Genomic DNA, 20,390 nt, shown 5'->3' on the forward strand with positions numbered 1-20,390 from the left:
CTATGGGGGCTATTTCAAAACGTAGATCTATACCGACAAATTTCTGACGGAAAGTTTTTAGGCTCAAAGAAGACTAAATACCAAATGTGGGAATGTGGCTAAAACTAAAAAATACCGAAAATCAAGAAGTAAGCTTCTATGGGGATATAGGAAGAGGTGGACCTATACTGATAATACTCTTCTGGAATATTTTATAACTCTTGGAAGATGAAATAACGAATTTCAGCCATTTCGGTTGGATATTGACGTCACAATCTTCAGTATTACGAAAATCCGGAGGTACCGTTCTATGGGGGCTATATCGAAACGTGGATTTATACCGACGAATTTTAGTCAGAAATGGGGCAATATGAAAGCGTGGACCTGTACAGACATATTTCTGGCGAACAGTTTTATATCACATTGAAGACTAAATACTAAATTTCAGCCATTTTGGTGGAATGTTGAAGACACAACCTTCAAAATACGAAAAATCGCGAGGTACTTTTCCATGGGGGCTATATGAAGGCGTGGACCTATACCGACAAATTTAAAGGGGAAGTTTGAGTACCCCCAACGAAGTCTAAATACCAAATTTCAGATATTTCGGTGGAATATTGAGGTCGTTCTAACGTTCAAAATACCGAAAATCGGGAGGTACCGTTCTATGGGGGCTATATGAAGGCATGGACCGATACCGACAAAGTTCTGGGGGAAAGTTTTATACCACCAACGTAGACTAAGTACCAAATTTCAGCCATTTCGGTGTGATAATGAAGCAAAACCCTTCAAAATACCGAAAATCGGGAGGTACCGTTCTATGGCGGCTATATGAAAGTGGGGACCGATACCGACAAAATTCTGGGGAAAAGTTTTATACCCCTAAAGAAGACTACGTACCAATTTTCAGCCATTTTGGTAGGATATTGAAGCTAAAACCTTCAAAATACCGAAAATCGGGAGGTACCGTTCTATGGGGGCTATATGAAGGTGTGGACCCTAAAGAAGACTACGTACCAAATTTCAGCCATTTTGGTAGGATAATGAAGCTAAAACCTTAAAAATACCGAAAATCGGGAGGTACCGTTCTATGGGGGCTATATGAAGGTGTTCACCGATACCGACAAAATTCTGGGGGAAAGTTTTATACCCCTAAAGAAGACTACGTACCAAATTTCAGCCATTTTGGTATGATAATGAAGCTAAAACCTTAAAAATACCGAAAATCGGGAGGTACCGTTCTATGGGGGCTATATCAAAACGTGGACCGATATATCCCATTTTCAATACCAACCATCCTGCAAGTAATAAAAACTTCTGTACCAAATTTTGACTCTCTATCTTTAAAATTGCGAGCTGTATCTTGATTTCAACAGACAGACAGACGGACGGACGGACGGACGGACAGACGGACATGGTCAAATCGACATAGAATTTTATGCTGATCAATAATATATATACTTTATAGGGTCTCCGACCAATATTTCGATGTGTTACAAACGGAATGACAAATTTAATTATACCCTCCATATGGTGGAGGGTATAAAAATGGGTCGGTGAGCATTAGCGGAACAAGTACCTAAATTATCTGAAGAGTTGCAGCATTGAATGCTGAATAAGTAAATTGTGGGACAAGATTAAGTCATTCTCGAAACCTGGGGAAAAGGAAGTTAGGACCTCCGTCACGTTTGGCAAAGTTACGATGACTGAACAGTAGAGGCGCCCAAGTTATTTTAATCGACCATTTGTCGAGTATCTCAAGACTGACATGGAGAAGTGACAAATACCATGCCGTATTAGATCTCTACCTACCGAGGAGGAACCACCACAATTTACAAGGGGTGAGGTTGCATTAGAAACACTAGATCAGCCAAAACGTTGGGCCCAGATGAAATCGGAGATACTGAAACAGTCGGCAATTGAGTGAGTATCTCACTAAAATTCCCAATCTCTTGCCACATACATCGCACAATGTCGCGAGTTCATATTAACTGTGGCCAAAAATAGAAAGAGTTGTCGTAGGTGCATCAATTTTGGTACACGTACCTATTATTGACTTACAATCTTCAGGACAAAAAATTGGGTTGGTCGGTCCACGTTTTGATATAGCCCCGATAGAACCGTCCCTCCCGATTTTCGGTATTTTGAATGTTTTAGACACAATGACTAACCGAAAGTATTCAAATGTTGTGGTTAGTCTTCGGCAGAGATATCAAACATTCCAACAGAGAATTGTAGGCTTAGGTCCACGTTTTGATATAGCCCCCATACAACGATACCTCCCGATTATCGGTGTTTTGAAGATTTTAGCCTCATTATTACACCGAAATTGCTGAAACTTGGTATTTAGTCTTCGTAGGGGGCATTATATCTTCACCTTGAAATTTGTCTGCATAGGTCCACGCCTTCATATAGCCCACATAGGACGGTACCTCCCTATTTTCGGTATTTTGGAAGTTTTAGCCTGATTATCACACTGAAATGGCTGAAAATTGGTATTAAGTCTCCGTTGGGGGACTTATAACCTTCCACCAGAAATATGTCGGTATAGGTCCTCGTCTTCCTATAGCCCCCATAGAACCGTACCTCCTCATTTTCGGTATTTTGAGTGTTGTGGCCTCAGTATCCACCCGATATGACTGAAATTTGGTGTTTAGTCTTCATATTGTTTGTGAGAATATTGAATATATCAAACTCTTGCCTTTATATATGAGAAATTTCCTTTAAAAATTTTTTTGACCGGTAAGTGGTCAAAAATCCGTAAATTTTTTGTAAAAAATCGAATTTTGACTTTCGCTGTTCACATTTTTTTAAAAATGTATATTTTTAAAATTCTCTCGTTTTAAAGCAAGATTATTAGGTACTTAATAAGCCCACAAAAATATATGATGATCGGTTCATTCGTTTTCGCGCTATAGCCAACACCGCAAAACGATTTGTTAAAAAAGGGGGTATCCTCTCAGTGGGGTGGTCGCTGAAAAAGAGAAATGACATATTCGTCTGCAAACCTCTGCAGCTGGGACCTTTATATATTTGAAGTACTCACTTTTTACTACTCATACAGCAAAAAATATCGATATATTCTTTTATACAATTTTTTCCCACTCCACTCAATTTAAAATTTTCTTTAGAAAATTAAAAAACTTAGTAATACATGTTTGGGTAAATGTAAACACCATATGATTAATATTTACATGCAAACAAAAGTGTAGCCAAGTTTATTACATCCCAAGAGAATTTAGGAACCATTTTTACAGCGACCGTTACTATTAAATTTTAAATATTAAGGCATAATATAATTTATTAATTTTAGAAAGAAAAAAACACAAAAATACGTATTAACTAAAATTGTCGGATTTAAATCCTCATATAGCAAAAACTACTTCACGTATCAGTACCAAAATTCAGATTCTTCTTAATTAATATGTTTTCTATCACTCCCCATCAATAAATTTGTTCAACGAAGTATTTAGTTTTTACCATTTTTGGCCACGGTCGTGACACTGTGCATCGTAACCGCAGACTGAACAAGAATGCAAGATCGTACAATAAGATTTCTCTTTTGTTGTCCGTAGTAAAGACTCTTGAGGCTACAAAGGCCTCGGTACGTAAGCAGCCCATACTTGCTTAAGTCAAAGAATAAAGAACGGCCAATCCAAATTAGAACTAGGTCAACCTTTCATTTAAAGTGTTTTACCAGTAGCCGACCATGAGCATCAGTTCCATAAACAGCACAGCACTACACGCCAGAATAGAATCAGGCATTATCCTCCGGTGCACTAAATTATCTACAAAACCTTCACACTATAGCGCACTTATGTCCGTAATTTCTACGCGTAGTTATTTATGAGTTCATAGATATATGCCGTGTAAGCAAAATTTTATAATTTCAACCCATAGGTTACGTTATCGAGTCGAAAACGGCTTCCCAATTTGTTATTGGGAAGTGATCTACCCGGTTACCTAGGTATTATTCTCCCACCCAGTGAGGTACACAAATTTTCGCCCTCTGGCGAAGACCAATGGAAGTTATCCGTTTTTTTAGCCTCCACAAACAACAATATCCTTTAATATACACATATGGTCTGTTCCAAGGCGAATTTCTTCTTTCTGTTCTATTTGTTTCTAATAGCTCATTTAGACTAGCCATAAATCCTCAAATGGATTTAATAAATCCTGTACAAATCTCATTGCATTTAGATATACCTTTGGAGGATTTAAATTGCAGTCAGCTGATTTTTGTTTATAGCAGAATTACCAAGGAAAATTCATCAGCCCATCTGATCAAATTCGAAACGTCAAAAAAATTAATTGTAAATTGAATTCGTCTCAAAAAACATACGCCAAATTACAAATTTATTGTTTAATATTGAAAATGTTAGCACATTATTCTGCTAATGCAAAATTATGAGCAAATCAAGAATTATTTTTATCGTTTAGACCATGAGCCAAGAAAAAAGGTGATACAATAATACCAACTCATGTCTTTGCTGTCAAAAATATTTTTAATCAAATAACAAATATTTTGCTCTGTAAAGAATATCTGTGTACAACATCTTTCTTTAAGCTTCGCAAAGAATATTTCAGTTGGTATTATTGTATCACCTTCTTTCTTGCACCATGATTAAAATCAACTTTGTATATCAAAGCAAATTTAATTTTTCCGCCTTGTTCATAAATGTTGACATTTTAAATTATTTTTATTGTAGCAATTCACCGATGCATCTAACTTGTTTCTTGTGCCAGCTTGCAACTTTTTGTTTCTTCTAGTAACATGTTGCAAAAAACAATTAAAATCAACTTTTTACATCAAAATAAATTTAATTATTCCGCCTTGTTTACAATTTTTTTCATTTTAACTTATTTTTAGTGTAACAATTCGCCGATGCATCTACCTTGTTTCTTGTGCCAGCTTGCAACTTTTTGTATTTTCTAGCAACATTTTGCAAAAAAGAGAGTTGTATACGAGGATTTATGCCAGATTTAAAACAAATCCACTCAATAGGAAGATTTATTTTTGTATGGGAAATCTGGTAGATTTTGGCTGGATTTAGCAAATAAAACCTGATAATGTGCTAAATCCGGCTAATGAAGTCATATCTAAATGGGCTATTATTTTTGTATGGTACATCTGGTGGATTATGGACGGGTTTAGCAAATAAAACCTGATAATGCGTTAAATCCGGCTAATGAAGTCATATCTAAATGGCCTATAAAATGGTAGATCCCACATCAGTTTTTTAAGTAATATCCCGGATTACACTTAAACGCTTGTTAGACTATACACTTATAACATGTTTAACGGCATTATCACGATTTATTTGACGTACGTATATTGTATGAAAATGACAAATTAAATCGACTGGATTTGCTAAATCCAGCATAGTTTAAATGGCCTATTAATCGGATTAACCCAGTGTGATTGGGTTTCAAATGTCAATTCCATAGCGCAAACGTCAAATAAATCATCATGAAGTGGGTTAACCCGGCAAAAAACTCTAATGTAACCGTACTATAATGGCTTTTTGAGTAAAAGTGGTAATAGCACGGTTACACTACAGCTTTTTGCCGGGTTAACCCACTTCATGAGGATTTATTGCTTAATCTGGTCAAATCTGACCAGATTTGCCATACAAAAATTAAATCCACTCACGACTGGGTTTATTTTAAATCCGGCACAAATCCACCAAAAATACAGTGTTGTATTCGGTATTTGTGCAAAAAAATCCAACTCTACTCAAAAAGTACCAAAAGTTGCAACTGTTTTTGCAACAGAGTTAGTCGTGTTTTACACGTTTACGATTGGTCGCATGAGATTTTATGGAGTTAATAAATCTAAAGTTATTTGAAAATCATAAAATTATTTATTTTTTTACTTTAGACACTTTTTTAAACAAAAAGTACGCTTGATACCATGATACAAAAATGTATCCCTGTGTGTAAAATATACCAATATGAGAAATTGTCATACGAGAAATTGCAAAAGTGTAAAACACGACTTTATTAGTTATTTTGTATGTATACGTAAACAAATATCAGCTGACAGTTTATATCCTCGAAAAGCTAAGTGTAACCAGCAAAGATTAACCCACTGGATCTATTAAACCCAGTGGGTTAACCTTCAATAGTGTAACCGGGGTATAAAACTTAATGATTCCACTAGAGTTGGTCAATTGAACGATCTAGTTCACTGTCCTAGTTCAAAAGGGTATGAGTAACGTTATACAAACTAATAGTACGTTTATATATAACCGGATTTAACAAATCCACTGGGTTTCAAATTTTAATTCCTTTGCGTATACGCCAAATAAATCCTCATTAAGAAGGTAAACCCTGCAAATGGCTATAATATAAACATGGCCTAACGTTTGATGTTACGACCGGCCAAACGACCGGTGTCCATTGAACTAGATAGTGAACTAGGTCAGTCGATACAGTCAATTGCCACAATTCTAGATTCAACTACCTGGTGAAGTGACCTATGAACTTTTGTAACAGAAAGGAAACTCATTAAGCCGCATTAACATCTAACAGGTTTAAAAAGAAATGAGTCATTTAAGTTGTCAATTCCATAATATATCTGTTAAATAAATGACGGATTTGCCTCAACTACTTGTTTTAGGTAAAGGTGTAAATTAAGTTTTATTCCAGTTCAGTTCAAAGTACATATTTACATCATGCAATTTTCCGTAAGACAATTATCTGTTTGTCGGTGAGAGAGGCTGTTGGGGGATAAAGAGTTCCCATGTATCTCATCTATCTCCTACAAATTGTTGGATGGATTTTTTTTTAAACTTGGGTTAGACTATACACTTATACGATGATTGAGTGTATTATCTCGATTTTGTTAAAATACATTGTGTGAAAATGACAAATTAAATCCACTTGATTTGCTAAACCAAGCATAATCTAAACGGTGTATAATGTAAATGAGTACGAAAACCGTTTTTGCATTAGAGCTTTTGCCTTTATGAGGATTTATTTAACTTTTCCGCTATGGAATTGACATTTGAAACCCAGTGGGTTTAAGATGTCAATTCCATTGAATATCTGTCAAATAAATGAAGTATCTGTCCCATATACTCGTTTTAGATTCAAGTGTAAATTAGGTTTAAAGCATTTGCACATGTTTTATATTATGTGTGTTCGTTTACTCAAAATTTGTACTAATTGTTACTGGATGTTATTCGTTTACTCCGCAGTACAATGTAAGAGACCTTGGCCGCTTACAAGAAGTTATTGGATTTGTACAAATTTGTGCAAATTATTGAGTAAACGAATACACCTATTGTTATGGTATTTGTAACACATTTACATCAAAAGGATTTTAAATTTTAAATATTTTTTTTAATAAAACTCGCGTTTCAATGTGGCAGAGTAAATACGCTTTTTTATATAAAATTTGCATTTCATTAAATAATTTGTTTCACACACACACATATTTAAGCCATTATATTTGCTTTTAATTGATAAATTATGGTTTATTGACATTGTGGTCAATTATTTGTTATTCAGTGGCATCATTTTCTTAATGAATGGATTTATGTTGCGTTTTTAGTTTTGTTTGTTTTTTTATGATAATCTTTCACAACACACACCTTTTTAAAAAATTGAACTTCGCGTTAGCAATAAAAAATTTGCAATATCCGTTTGACACTAATAACCTCAAAAGTTTTAAAACTTTGAGTAGAGCGCTTCGAACTTCACACAAACCGAACGATAAAAAAGCTTACAAACGACTGAAATTTGTTAAACTAACAAATAGAGATTTTTATACAAAATCATTATGTTTCTTTTTTACTTTGGATTGAGAATGAAACAAAAATGTTTTGAAAATGAAACATTATTAAATCATATGTAAACACAGATTTTACCCTTTGCCCTGTCTTCCAAGCACCTATTAGCCACTTGGAAGAGGGGCTTTAAAACTGAGTTATCACCATTGATCTGTTTGATAATTAATGTAAATTTATTTGTTTCTTTTTCATCGGCTTTTGTTAATGCTTGTTGTTGTGTCAGTTACTCCACGAGTTATGTTTTTTTTTTAATTTTGCCTTTTCGCATGTTTCATCTAGCGTCATCATATATGGTTACGTCTCCACGGTCTGGAAAACCATGACCATGGTTATATTGTATTGTTGTGCCTTTCTAGACACTCTTTTGAAGAGTTCATCGTCTCTTGTACATATGTGTGTATAATTATGTTAATTATTTTATCATCTTTAAATTAGAAGAAGATTTCTTGCAGAGCCACTAACAATAGCCTGGCCCAATGAAACATAAATCATGCTTTTGCGAAAATAGTTTATTATCAAAACAGCATATCGAACATAAAATCAATAAATTTTAACACTACATTTTAAAATATTGGAATAAGGGTTAAGTGAAAGGTGGGTGATTAACAATGGACATAAGCCATTTGTTTCCAAAAAATAAACGGAAAAGTATTAAGTATGCCCGTGTACTCGATATTTACTAAATGTTAATGGATGTTGTCTTTTTATTCACATTTTGACAGGTATGCCAGATTTAGACTACATATTCATAAATCCTCCACTGGATTTAATTCAATACAATACTATTGTAGTACGTTTAAACTATGGTGGATTTAGCAAATCCGTATACTCCGGTTATACTTATAGCCCATTTAGATATGACTTCATTAGCCGGATTTAGCACATATCAGGTTTTATTTGCTAAATCCAGCCAAAATCTACCAGATTTCCCATACAAAAATAAATCCTCCTATTGAGTGGATTTGTTTTAAATCTGGCATAAATCCTCGTATACAACTCTGTTTTTTGCAACATGTTGCTACTCGCAGAAAAATTTATGTTAGAAATATGTTTGGATCCAAACAAATATATGTTTGGGACCGGTTGCAAACAAATATATGTTTGGATTTAAACATAATATGTTTGGGTCCAAACAAATATATGGTTGCAACATTTTGCAACATATCTCAATTTGATATGTTTGGGTAAAACATATTTTTTATGTTAGACCATTTTTTATGGGTGGAGAGAGGATGTTTGTCAACGAGAGTAATAAGAGTGCTCTCGCGGTTGTGGAATGCTGTTTTATAATAAAGAGTTGTGTGTATTGTAGAAGAAGCGAAGAAGGGGGCTTTGGTGGCATGTATGCGTCAAACTCGTGTGTTTCTTGTTTTGTTGTTGTTAACCAACTTAACTGGCGAAGAAGAAAAGAAGAAATGATATGAATTATATTTTTTTCTTTAGTGTTTTAGTTGCCTTTGTAGAGTCAAGACGGTAAAGTGAGTGAATAAATCAGTGTTTTGTGTTTTCTTAAAGAAATTGTGCTTTTTAGTAAATCAAATTCCCAATACATTTTATAATCAAAGACATAAAGTAATAAAGACCTGACAAAATGCATGCAACAAAAAAATGTTTACGAAACTTTGTATAGAAACATTACCCTTAACAGGTTGCAGTTAATTCAAAATCGCAACCAAGGAGGCACATTTCATGTAATGGTATCAGAAACGAAATTTATGAATTCAAGGATCTATTCAAGAATAATTCCATGTCAATTGGATCGGTAAATTCGGTTAAATACGTAAAAATGTATAAAAGAAAAAAATGTTATATCACCATATCGTAACATAACATTATGTTAAATTCAAAAGCCATTCACTGAAGAATGATAGCAAAAGAAATGTCTTATCTTGTTGTATTTATGTCTTTGTTATAATTGAATGGGAAAGTTGAATGGAATTATTTTATTGGACAAGGAGGAAATCGCATTTAATACTATGTTTACATTTACGAAATCCACTCGATTTCATCTGTCAATTCCTTTGTGTATACGTCAAATGAAAACTCATCTGAAATCGATTGGATTTCATTTGACGTTTTAGCAATGGAATTGACAGTTGAAATCGAGTGGATTTCGTAGATGTAAACATGATATTATATTGGTAATTACATACATACTTATGTATATTTGAAATATGGCATATCCATATTTATTTATTACATTACATAATCATATGATTCTAGATGCCGATTCCCCGCTGATGATTTCAACTATGAGGACAATTTGTTTTATTTCACAACTAAGGAGAAGCGTTCAACTACGTTTCTATATATTTTTCCTTTTTAAAAGTGTGACTATTTACAAATTCAAAGACATAAATACAACAAGATAAGACATTTCTTTTGCTATCATTCTTCAGTGAATGGCTTTTGAATTTAACATAAGCTTTGTTCCTTTACGTGCAAGAATCTTCAAGTTTTACCACTTTTTACTCGAAAAGCGTTCCTTTACTTCAGACACCATACAATTCATATGGGAGCAGTTTTCAACTTTTGCTACTTTTGCCGGTTTTACCACTTTCAAAAGTAAAGGAACAGACCAATAATGTTATGTTACGATATGGTGATATAACATTTTTTTCTTTTATACATTTTTACGTATTTAACCGAATTTACCGATCCAATTGACATGGAATTATTCTTGAATAGATCCTTGAATTCATAAATTTCGTTTCTGATACCATTACATGAAATGTGCCTCCTTGGTTGCGATTTTGAATTAACTGCAACCTGTTAAGGGTAATGTTTCTATACAAAGTTTCGTAAACATTTTTTTGTTGCATGCATTTTGTCAGGTCTTTATTACTTTATGTCTTTGACAAATTATTTCAATCAGTTTTTCTTTTATTAAAGTGTGTTATGTATTTCTTTGGAATTTTGTATGTACCTATGTGTTTGTTGTTCTTTTGCCTTTCAATAAAAAACCACAACATTTGTGTGTATACTATAGATATAGCCAGTGAGTTCTTACTGAGAGCAAGTGAGCACACATTTTAAAGTGTGCATGTGTTTGTTTTTTTTTTTTTGTGCCTTTTGGGTTTGTATTTTTTTGCACCCAAACATATAAAATGTTTGCACCCAAACATAAAATTGTTTCCACCCAAACATAACTCTGTTTGCACCCAAACATATATATCTTTGCACCCAAACATAAATATCTTTGCACCCAAACACATATTTGTTTCCACCCCAACATATATTTGTTTGCAGACCCAAACATATATTATGTTTGGGACTGTTGCAAACATATATATATGTTTGCTGCAAAATATGTTTGGGACATATGTTAGAGAGGCCGTTTTTTTGCGTGTAGAAAATACAAAAAGTTGCAAGCTGGCACAAGAAACAAGGTAGATGCATCATTGAATTGCTACACTAAAAATAATTTAAAATGTAAAATTTTGTAAACAAGGCGGACAAATTAAATTTATTTTGATGTACAAAGTTGATTTTAATCAACCAAGACTAATATTTATGATAGCTGTGTTGCTTTACTTACCTGAGGTTACCATTTTAACCATTTGTTATCATTTTTAACCTGCAAAGCGTTCCTTAACCCCGAAAAGTGGCAAAACTGGAAGGAATTTTTAAGAGAGTGAGAGGGTAGAGAGAGCGAAAATGGCTTTCTCTTCAACCACAGGCTACCAGCAAAATTTCTGCAGGTAGAAAATGGCAGAACTGATTTTTCGACTTTTGTTTGACGATTGACCGAAGAATAAGTCGAACACTGACAACACTAAATTAAAAACTGTGAAATAAAAGACGAAAATTTATTTTTTTATGTTTTTCTTTCTGAAATTGCTGCCGGATCTACATTTTTCCGTTCCTTTACTTTTCTGGTAAAAATGTTCATGAGAGAGCAATTTTGAACAATTTTGACACTTTTCTCTTTTACCACTCTTACCATTAAAAAAGTAAAGGAACAAAGCTGATGTCTAAACGATAAAATAATTCGTTTATTTATTTTAGATGGGCAAACTGCAATAAAATAATTCTTTATTTGCTCTTTAGTTAGCATTAGTAGCCTGAGGTTACCTGAGGTTACCATTTTTAACCTGCAAAGCGCTCCTTAACCCCGAAAAGTGGCAAAGCTGGAAGCAATTTTTAAGAGAGTGAGAGTGGAGAGAGAACGAAAATGGCTTTCTCTTCTACCACAGGCTACCAGCAAAATTTCTGCAGGTAAAAAATGGCAGAACTGATTTTTCGACTTTTGTTTGACGATTATTTCACAATGAAAAAGAAAATGGACGAAAAACAGAAGAAAAAGTCGATCGCTGACAAAACTAAATTAAAAACTGTGACATAAAAGACGAATATTGATTTTTTATGTTTCTTTTTGACATTGCTGCCAGATCTACCATTTTTCCGTTCCTTTACTTTTCTGGTAAAAATGTTCATGAGAGAGCAATTTTGACACTTTTCTCTTTTACCACCCTTACCATTAAAAAAGTAAAGGGACAAAGCTATAATGTGGTAACATTTTCAATATATATTAAACAACAAATTTGTAATTTGACGTATGTTTTTTGAGACGAATTCAATTTACAAAAAATTCTTTTGACGTTTCAAATTCGATAAGATGGGCTGATGCATCTACCTTGGCAATTGTGCTATGAACAAAAATCAGCTGATTGCCATTTAAATCCTCCAAAATGTATATCTAAATGCAATGAGAATTGTATTGGATTTATCAAATCCAGGCGAGGATTTATGGCTAGTCTAATAGGTCATTTAGATATGACATCATTAGCCGGATTTAGCGCATTATCAGGTTTTATTTGCTAAATCCAGCCAAAATCTACCAAATTTCCCATACAAAAATAAATCCTCGTATTGAGTGGATTTGTTTAAATCTAGCATAAATCCTCGTATACAACACTGTTTTTTGCAACATGTTGTTAGAATATACAAAAAGTTGCAAGCTGGCACAAGAAACAAGGTAGATGCATCGGTGAATTGCTACACTAAAAATAATTTAAAATGTAAAAATTTGTAAACAAGGCGGAAAAATTAAATTTGTTTTGATGTACAAAGTTTATTTTAATCAACCAAGACTAATATTTATGATGTCTTAACGATAAAATAATTCGTTTATTTATTTTAGATGGGCAAACTGCGATAAAATAATTTTTTATTTGCTCTTTAGTTAGCACTAGTAGCATAATGTGCTAACGTTTTCAGTATTAAACAATAAATGTTTAATTTGACGTATGTTTTTTGAGTCGAATTCAATTTACAAAAAATTCTTTTGATGTTTCAAATTCGATCAGATGGGGTGATGCATCTACCTTCGTAATTGTGCTATGAACAAAAATCAGCTGACTGCCATTTAAATCCTTCAAAATGTATATCTAAATGCAATGATATTTGTACTGGATTTATGGCTAGTCTAAATGAGTTATTACCTTTGGAGGATTTAAATGACAATCAGCTGGTTTATGTATACATACACAACAGCACACAAAAAAGTGCATGCATTATTTTCCATCGCCACTGTAAACGTTTGCGGAATAAATAGAACAAATTAAAACAAATGTTAAAGAACTTTCTATTCAATTATTTTCGATTTTCTTAGTTTGAACACAAACAAAAAAACATTGTTCCACAACATCCCATACGGGACAATGGAGACTTCTCTCATATCAATGAGTGCACTCCGATTCATATTCAAGCTCAATGATAGGGGACCTACTGTTTATTGCCGAGTCCGAACGGCGTGTCTTAAGACACCACTTGTGGAGAAGTTTTTCAAGGCTGAAATACTCAGGAAATGTCGCCAACATTACTGAGGGGTATTTCTTAGTTTGACATTTCGCAAAATGGAAACAAAAAGCACATAAGAATACTTGCAACATTTGGTATTTTCCTAGCAATCTGTTGCAAAAGTGTGGTATACGGGGATTTAAAGCGGATTAAAATCAAATCCACTCAATACGAGGATTGATTTTTAGATTATGGCCGGATTTAGCAAATAAATGCTGATAAGGCGCTAAATCCGGCTAATGAACTCATATCTAAATGGGCTATATAACAGGAATTAATAAAGCCACTGGGTTTTAAATGCCAATTCCATTATGTAGTTTCAACCGACAAAAAGCTATAGCATTAATACACTGTTTGCATTTAACCGAATTTAATAAACCTACGTCAAACGTCAGCTAAATCCTCATAAAGAAGTTTAACCCGGTAAAAAGCTCTAGTGCAAACGCCGTTTAAGAGTCCATAACAATTTAAATCCCAAACTTTACTAAATCCTTTTGTCGTAAAGTTGTCATAACGATACAAAATCTGTTTTTAAAACTCGTTTTTGTTAAAATAACAACATCCAATTTTTTGTAAAAACTTTTCTTAATTTTATTCATCCTCTTGCTCAGGCGGTGGATTATCCAGCATCTGGATATCACTACGTAAATCTCTCAGCTCATTAATTATACTCTTAACCAATTGACCCTCGGGAGTTTCTGGTGGTTCATAAAGCAGCAAACGCATTGATTCCTTATACATGGCTTCACATTTCCGCAAATATTCTTGCAACTCTTCCGCTGTAATTTCATCTTCACCAAATCTCAGGCGATACAACTCTGCCGATGCTATGGCCATTTCATATAGAGCAACTGCTTTCAATCGCGATATACCCGGTTGTATAATATGCAGTAGTACAACTAATTCTTGACACAAACGTATTTTTCTTTCATACAGTTGTCGTCCTGGCCTCTGCAAACTATTGCGTATAATGGTACGTAAGATATTTGCAACACTTTGCTTAACATCGACAATGATGTAATGATTCTTATGCAGCAGGGTAGTTAATTTTGTGAGCAAATATTCCAAATGTCTTATGTCTTCTTGAGCGTGAAAAACTTCCTCTTTAACTTTTTCCAAGATGGTTTCAACCTGTTCGTGCTTTAGACAATGATGACAATTCGTACATTTCCATGTTTTTGAATCGATTCGTAGAATGAAGCCTTCCTCCTTGTTCGTGGCACACTTATTACAAATCAAAGTGCTCATATGGGATTCCAGTTCGGTGGGATCTTCGCAGCGGGCACAAACACAGTGGAAATATTTGCCCTCTTGAAGGAAATTCCGGCGATCATCGGTGCCCTGTAAGGAAGGAAAAGGAAAACTGGTTTAAAGTTTGTTCATCATAAAGAAATTTTTTAGCTTCAATGTCTTCTTTTGTCTATCATATTTTCACATATAGAGATGTAATTCTCATTTACCCCACATTGGCATATAAAAAGTATTCCATTTACTCTATAGAAAGCTAATGGTAGGTCCATATTGGTCACATAATGTGAATACCAAAAATAATAAAATTCAAAAAAAAAATACTTTTTTATATTGGGGCAGGTTTGAAGAGAAGAAATCCCTCATGGACTACAGGAATCCCTGTTATTGTGTTGAAGAATGATGGTGCAGATTGGAAACACATTGCGATTATCTTCAACCACTGAATAAACTTGGGCTATTTTCCGGGTTCATGAAAAGGATCCGGCATTACATGCATACATATGTCCATATTGACTTAATTATATCGGACATACTTTTTAGGGCCGAGTTCGAACGGCCATAGAGAAGTTGGCTGTAGAGAAGTTTTTCATGGCTGTTAAGGTATGGAACCGCTGTTAAGGTATTGAACCGCAGATCTTCTGAGTGCAAGGCGGACGTACTTACCATCGTGGCGCCCGACATTACGCCCTAGATATAGTCCAATGAAAACGAGGCAGCATAGCAATCTTCCTTAAGTAATTTCTAATAGAAGAATAAAGAATGGCAGAGCCGAATTCGAACTAGGTTGGGTGTTTCCTTTTACTGTTTAACCAGAAATAACTTTCACTACGTTTTCATATAACTGGAGTTAATCCAGCGGAAGAGGTTAACCCGATAAAAAGGTATAATATAAACATGGCGCTAAGGAAGAATGTGACTGCGCCTGTTTCCAAACCAGTGCGAACTTGGTCGGTTGTGTTAAACCAAGGCAGAAGGGACCCTCTGGGAAGGATGTTCTGAAGAAAGTCATGAAAGAGGTTAGCTCGGCATTGAAGATAAGAGCGCATGATATTAAGCCCATCAAGGATAGTTGTGCCGTCATACGCAAGCAATTTTCGCCGAAAGTGTGAAAATTGCTGCCAATGAGACGTTGGCTGAAATGGGACTAGAAGCGTGAATGAAAAGAAGGATGTGTGAAGCCTTTACTGACGAGGGATGTGACTCTGCAATAGTTGGTATGCATAGTAACATTGACTGTAATTTTATTTTAAGTAGACAATGAGTTGTCGTCTGTCCGTTAAAAGGGACGGAGGAAAAGGTGTTATTGGCTAGCATCTATTGTAGATTTGGCTTACAGTTGAAGCCTTAAAGGCCTGCGTACATAAGCTGCTCTGCCTGATTGCCTTGCTTTCCTGCTTCATTTTTGACATAATAAAAATAAAAGAATAAAGAACGCCGAGGAAATTTCGAACTGGGTTGCCCTTTTCTTTTTTATTCTTTTATCAGAAGTAAGCAAGGTAAGCAGGCAAGGCAGCTTATGTACGCAGACCTTAAGTCCTGGGTACATAAGCTGCCTCGCCTGGTTACCTTTCTTTCCTGCTTCATTTCTGACATAACAGAAATAAAAGAATAAAGAAGAAAAGGGCAACCTAGTTCGAAATTGGCTTGGCCTTCTTTACTCTTTTATTTTATGTTATGTCAGAAATAAAGCAGGAAAGCAAGGCAACCAGGCGACGCAGCTTATGTATCCAGGCCTTTATGTTGGTTATATGGATGCGGTACTACCCTTTGCGTGTAGTTATCCGCTTATTTTAGGTTTAGATGCAAATGCAATCTCTTCTTTGTGGTTGCCCAAGATGACCAGCCACACACCTGACCATAGGAACCGCACAGTTGCTAAGCGAGTGGTTTGGAGGTTTTGATTGAAACTTCGGATATGTATACCTTTGATAGTCCTTCTGTTGCTAGCGACATTGACCCGACAATGCAAATGGGGCAGCAATAAAGGCCTCGGTACATAAGAAGCCTCGCGGGCTTTCTTCCTTTGCATCATTTCTGACATAATAAAAATAAAAGAATAAAGAAAGACAAGCCCATTTCGAACTAGCTTGTCCTTTTCTTCCTTATACTTGTATTTTTAGTATGTCAGAAATCAGGGAGATGAGGCCTTAAAGGCCAGAACAGAATCAATCGTCGCTTGCTTTGCTTGCTTCCAAAAATGTCAAATTATACAGGAATGCCAGAGCCTCCCATAGGAGAACGCAGACGGATTTGCAAAGACGCTCTGGCATTCCTTTATAATTTGACATTTGGGGAAGCAAGCGACGATTGATTCTGTTCTGGCCTTAACGGCCTGGGTACATAAGCTGCCTTGCCTGCTTCATTTCTGACACAATAAAAATAAAAGAGTAAAGAAGGCCTTAAAGGCATAGGTATATAAGCTGCCTCGCCTGCTTACCTTGCTTGCTTCTGATAAAAGAATAAAAAAGAAAAGGGCAACCCAGTTCGAAATTTGCTCGGCCTTCTTTATTCTTTTATTTTTATTATGTCAGAAATGAAGCAGGAAAGCAAGGAAATCAGGCAAGGCAGCATATGTACGCAGGCCTTTAGTGCCAAACCTATAGCACTGCGTGTTGCGTGTGCGTTCAAAAAGACAAAAAAACAAAATACATGTATTTCATGGTATAAGTAAAGAGGTAGATTTAAATGAAAAAAATCTATAGAACCCTTGTTTTTCTTGAATTCCTAAAACTTCAAAATAAAAGCAACAAGTGGGTTTGTTTACAATGCATTTTTTGAGCATTTTATTAAAAACGCGAAAAATGAATGAAGAGTTAAGTTTTCTCCACATAATCGAGTTGTGAATATGATCAACTGATTGTTTCAATGCAAATCTCATCAATTTCTTCCATACAAATGGTGTAAAAACAATTTTAAAAATCATTGAATTCGATTGTTTTTAAAATTGTTTGGCATATTATTCGAACACCACACACACATACACTGTTTGTTTATATTGTTTTGAAGTTTTAGGCATACTCGAATGAAAAAATTTAAATTGACATAAAGCTTTGGCTAACCTTTCTTATTAAACCATGATGTATTTCAAATTGAAATACGTGTATTTTGTCTTCGTATTTTTGAACGCACACGCAACACGCAGAGCTATAGGTTTGGTCCTTACTCATTGTTTATTTTAGAACAATTTCACTTCTTTGTGTTTTGGTTGTTCAAAAACAAAAGAAATTTTAACAACTTTTCAATCGATAAAAGTTACAGTATAGGCCTGCAGGTCAGAATGCGTTCAAGGTTTCCTTCGCAAAGCTTTAGGGACTCACATACATATAAAATGAGAGGCTAGGCTTCCACTATATTCTGCTTAGTGTCTAGAAGATCAAGAGGTCTTTTTAAAGAGCAAGGCGAATATGCTTACCACTAGGTCAGCGTGTTAGGAGTCATGTGATCAGATTCATGGAACAATAAAACGACTATTCTTAGAATTTTTTAAAAAGGCAATGTCTACATCTCTTGGGGAGGTCTACTATGACCATTTTTTTAAGTAACTCTTTGGGAAATTATTTCCACCAATTGTTGCTGTTTGTGTTTTCAAATTAAAAAAATGACTTTCGATCTCATACAAAGTTCATTCCCCTAAATTTAGTTTTTGCAACAACAAACACCAACAACACAAATAAAATACTTATTTTTTTTTTTTGTTTTATCTTGTCACTCACCATCAATACATTCGTATACGATATTGTGACCATTTCGTCTTTGTCAATATCACGATTGGCATAGATTTTAATGCGGTATTGTTCATCGATTGCCTGATTTGCATTCGGGATGCAATTGTGTGCCAACATTGAGGCATTTAAATATAAAGCACGCATAGCATCAGAATCGGGTGCTCTAATTTCATACGAATTAACATCCCAAATGCCACAGATGTGTTGAAGAAATTCCTCTGTGATACGTTCGGCAATTTGTAATGCCGGCACGATATTCGATTTCATTAAAGGTTGTATAATGGCCTTACTGTGTTGCTTCCAAATGTCCGAATTGCGACGCTTTTCCATGTGGGATTCCATTTGTAACATTTTCTCAAAATATTCTCTCGATTCAGGATTTTCATAGAGCAGCAGGCATTTTAAAAGGTTATATGTTCCATAAAATTTCTTTAAAGTTTCCACTTTTATTTCTTCCTTTTTGGTGGTGATTATCTCACTTATGGTATTGCAATCGAAATCATTGTGGCGTTCACATTCCAAACACAAGGGAGATATTTGACATTTACTGGAAGAAAACAAACTCAATTTAATTAACTTCCTTCTAAATTCCCAGCACCCTTTATCCTTGACCTACCCACAATACTGCTGGGCATAACGAAAACAGTTACTGCATCTTTTATCTCCACTGGCTGGGAGTATAAGCAAAGGTTTTTCCAATAACAGGGTTTCTCCAGCCTCTATGGCCTCAACTGACTTCACATATCTGCAACAAAATCCTTCAATCACTTTCAATTTTCACAGAACTCGTTCTCATGTTTTTAATGAAATCCTTCTGTCGCATTATTACCTTCCTAGAGTAGCATTTTTACACACCGTACAGTTTTCCACAAATTGATCAGCCATCTTCACCTGTGGCTTTTTTTGGCGAATTATCTGTGATTGCTGCTTTGCGTGTTTTCTTCAGCGCGTTGTCCGATCACAATGAATTGTTTTATCGTACTTACCACTCGTTGATTTCATCTGAAAGCAGGTGGCTGCTGTATACACTTAAATGCATTCGAGAACATATAAGCTATGTCCAAAAAATAGAAAAAAACATATTGAAGACAAAGAACATTTATAAATCACAGACGCCAAACAAAATGTTGATGAACCCCATTTGCGGAATTGTAATTTTTATTGGCGGACTTTATACGATTACATTTATGAACTTCAAGAAAAGCCTTGATGTACAAGTTCATGGTCTTCTGGATCTTGGGCATTTTGCAATGTGCCATTATGGATGTGTGAACTGTTTTCCAAAATAAGTAAAGAATGCATAATATTCGTTAAGATAACGAACTTGTAAAAGTTCTTTAAAAATCGGCACAAAATTTTATAGAAAAGGTTTTTTTATGGAGGCCAACACTTTATTTGTGATTCTTCTAAAGTGTGGTCTTCTGGTTTCCTATAAGAATTCTTGAGGGGTATATACGATCAGTTTTGACTGTCAGTTTTGCTCAAGTAATCGGTGGCTTGCCAGTGTGGCGGTTCATTTTTGTTGGTCATCAGGCAACCACAAAATATTTTGTGGTTGCTGGACAGTTTGACACCCTGTAGGAAATGTCAATAGTGATTTTATACTGACTTACTACTGACATCGTCAACAGTACTACTGACAAACTGTAGACAACTCATGTAATTTCCTATAGACATTTTGTATGAACGTGTCATTCGAAAGTCAGTAGTGACATTGGAACTAGTATGTCAATAGTAAGTCAGTAGTTCCTGAGGAACCATGTGTTGACATTGGAGGTAGTGAGTCAGTATAGACATTGGAGGTAGTAAGTCAGTATAGACAATGGAGGTAGTGAGT

The 20,390-nt window shown here is 34.9% G+C and overlaps 1 protein-coding gene across 1 annotated transcript; it reads right to left on the reverse strand.

Moving 5' to 3' along the window:
* Window positions 1-14,143: 14,143 nt before the first annotated feature.
* Window positions 14,144-20,036, reverse strand: LOC141405853 (SET domain-containing protein SmydA-8-like). The gene is made up of 4 exons (XM_073990638.1): window positions 19,383-20,036; window positions 19,170-19,298; window positions 18,542-19,100; window positions 14,144-14,918 (listed from the first exon to the last, which is right to left on the reverse strand). Exons 1-4 carry the CDS (start codon window positions 19,436-19,438, stop codon window positions 14,169-14,171), a joined length of 1,494 nt encoding a protein of 497 aa, XP_073846739.1. The 5' UTR covers window positions 19,439-20,036; the 3' UTR covers window positions 14,144-14,168.
* Window positions 20,037-20,390: the final 354 nt, after the last annotated feature.

The sequence above is a fragment of the Musca autumnalis genome, unplaced genomic scaffold, assembly GCF_047663935.1.
Source record: "Musca autumnalis isolate F117 unplaced genomic scaffold, ASM4766393v1 scaffold_5, whole genome shotgun sequence".
NCBI classification, from domain to species: domain Eukaryota; kingdom Metazoa; phylum Arthropoda; class Insecta; order Diptera; family Muscidae; genus Musca; species Musca autumnalis.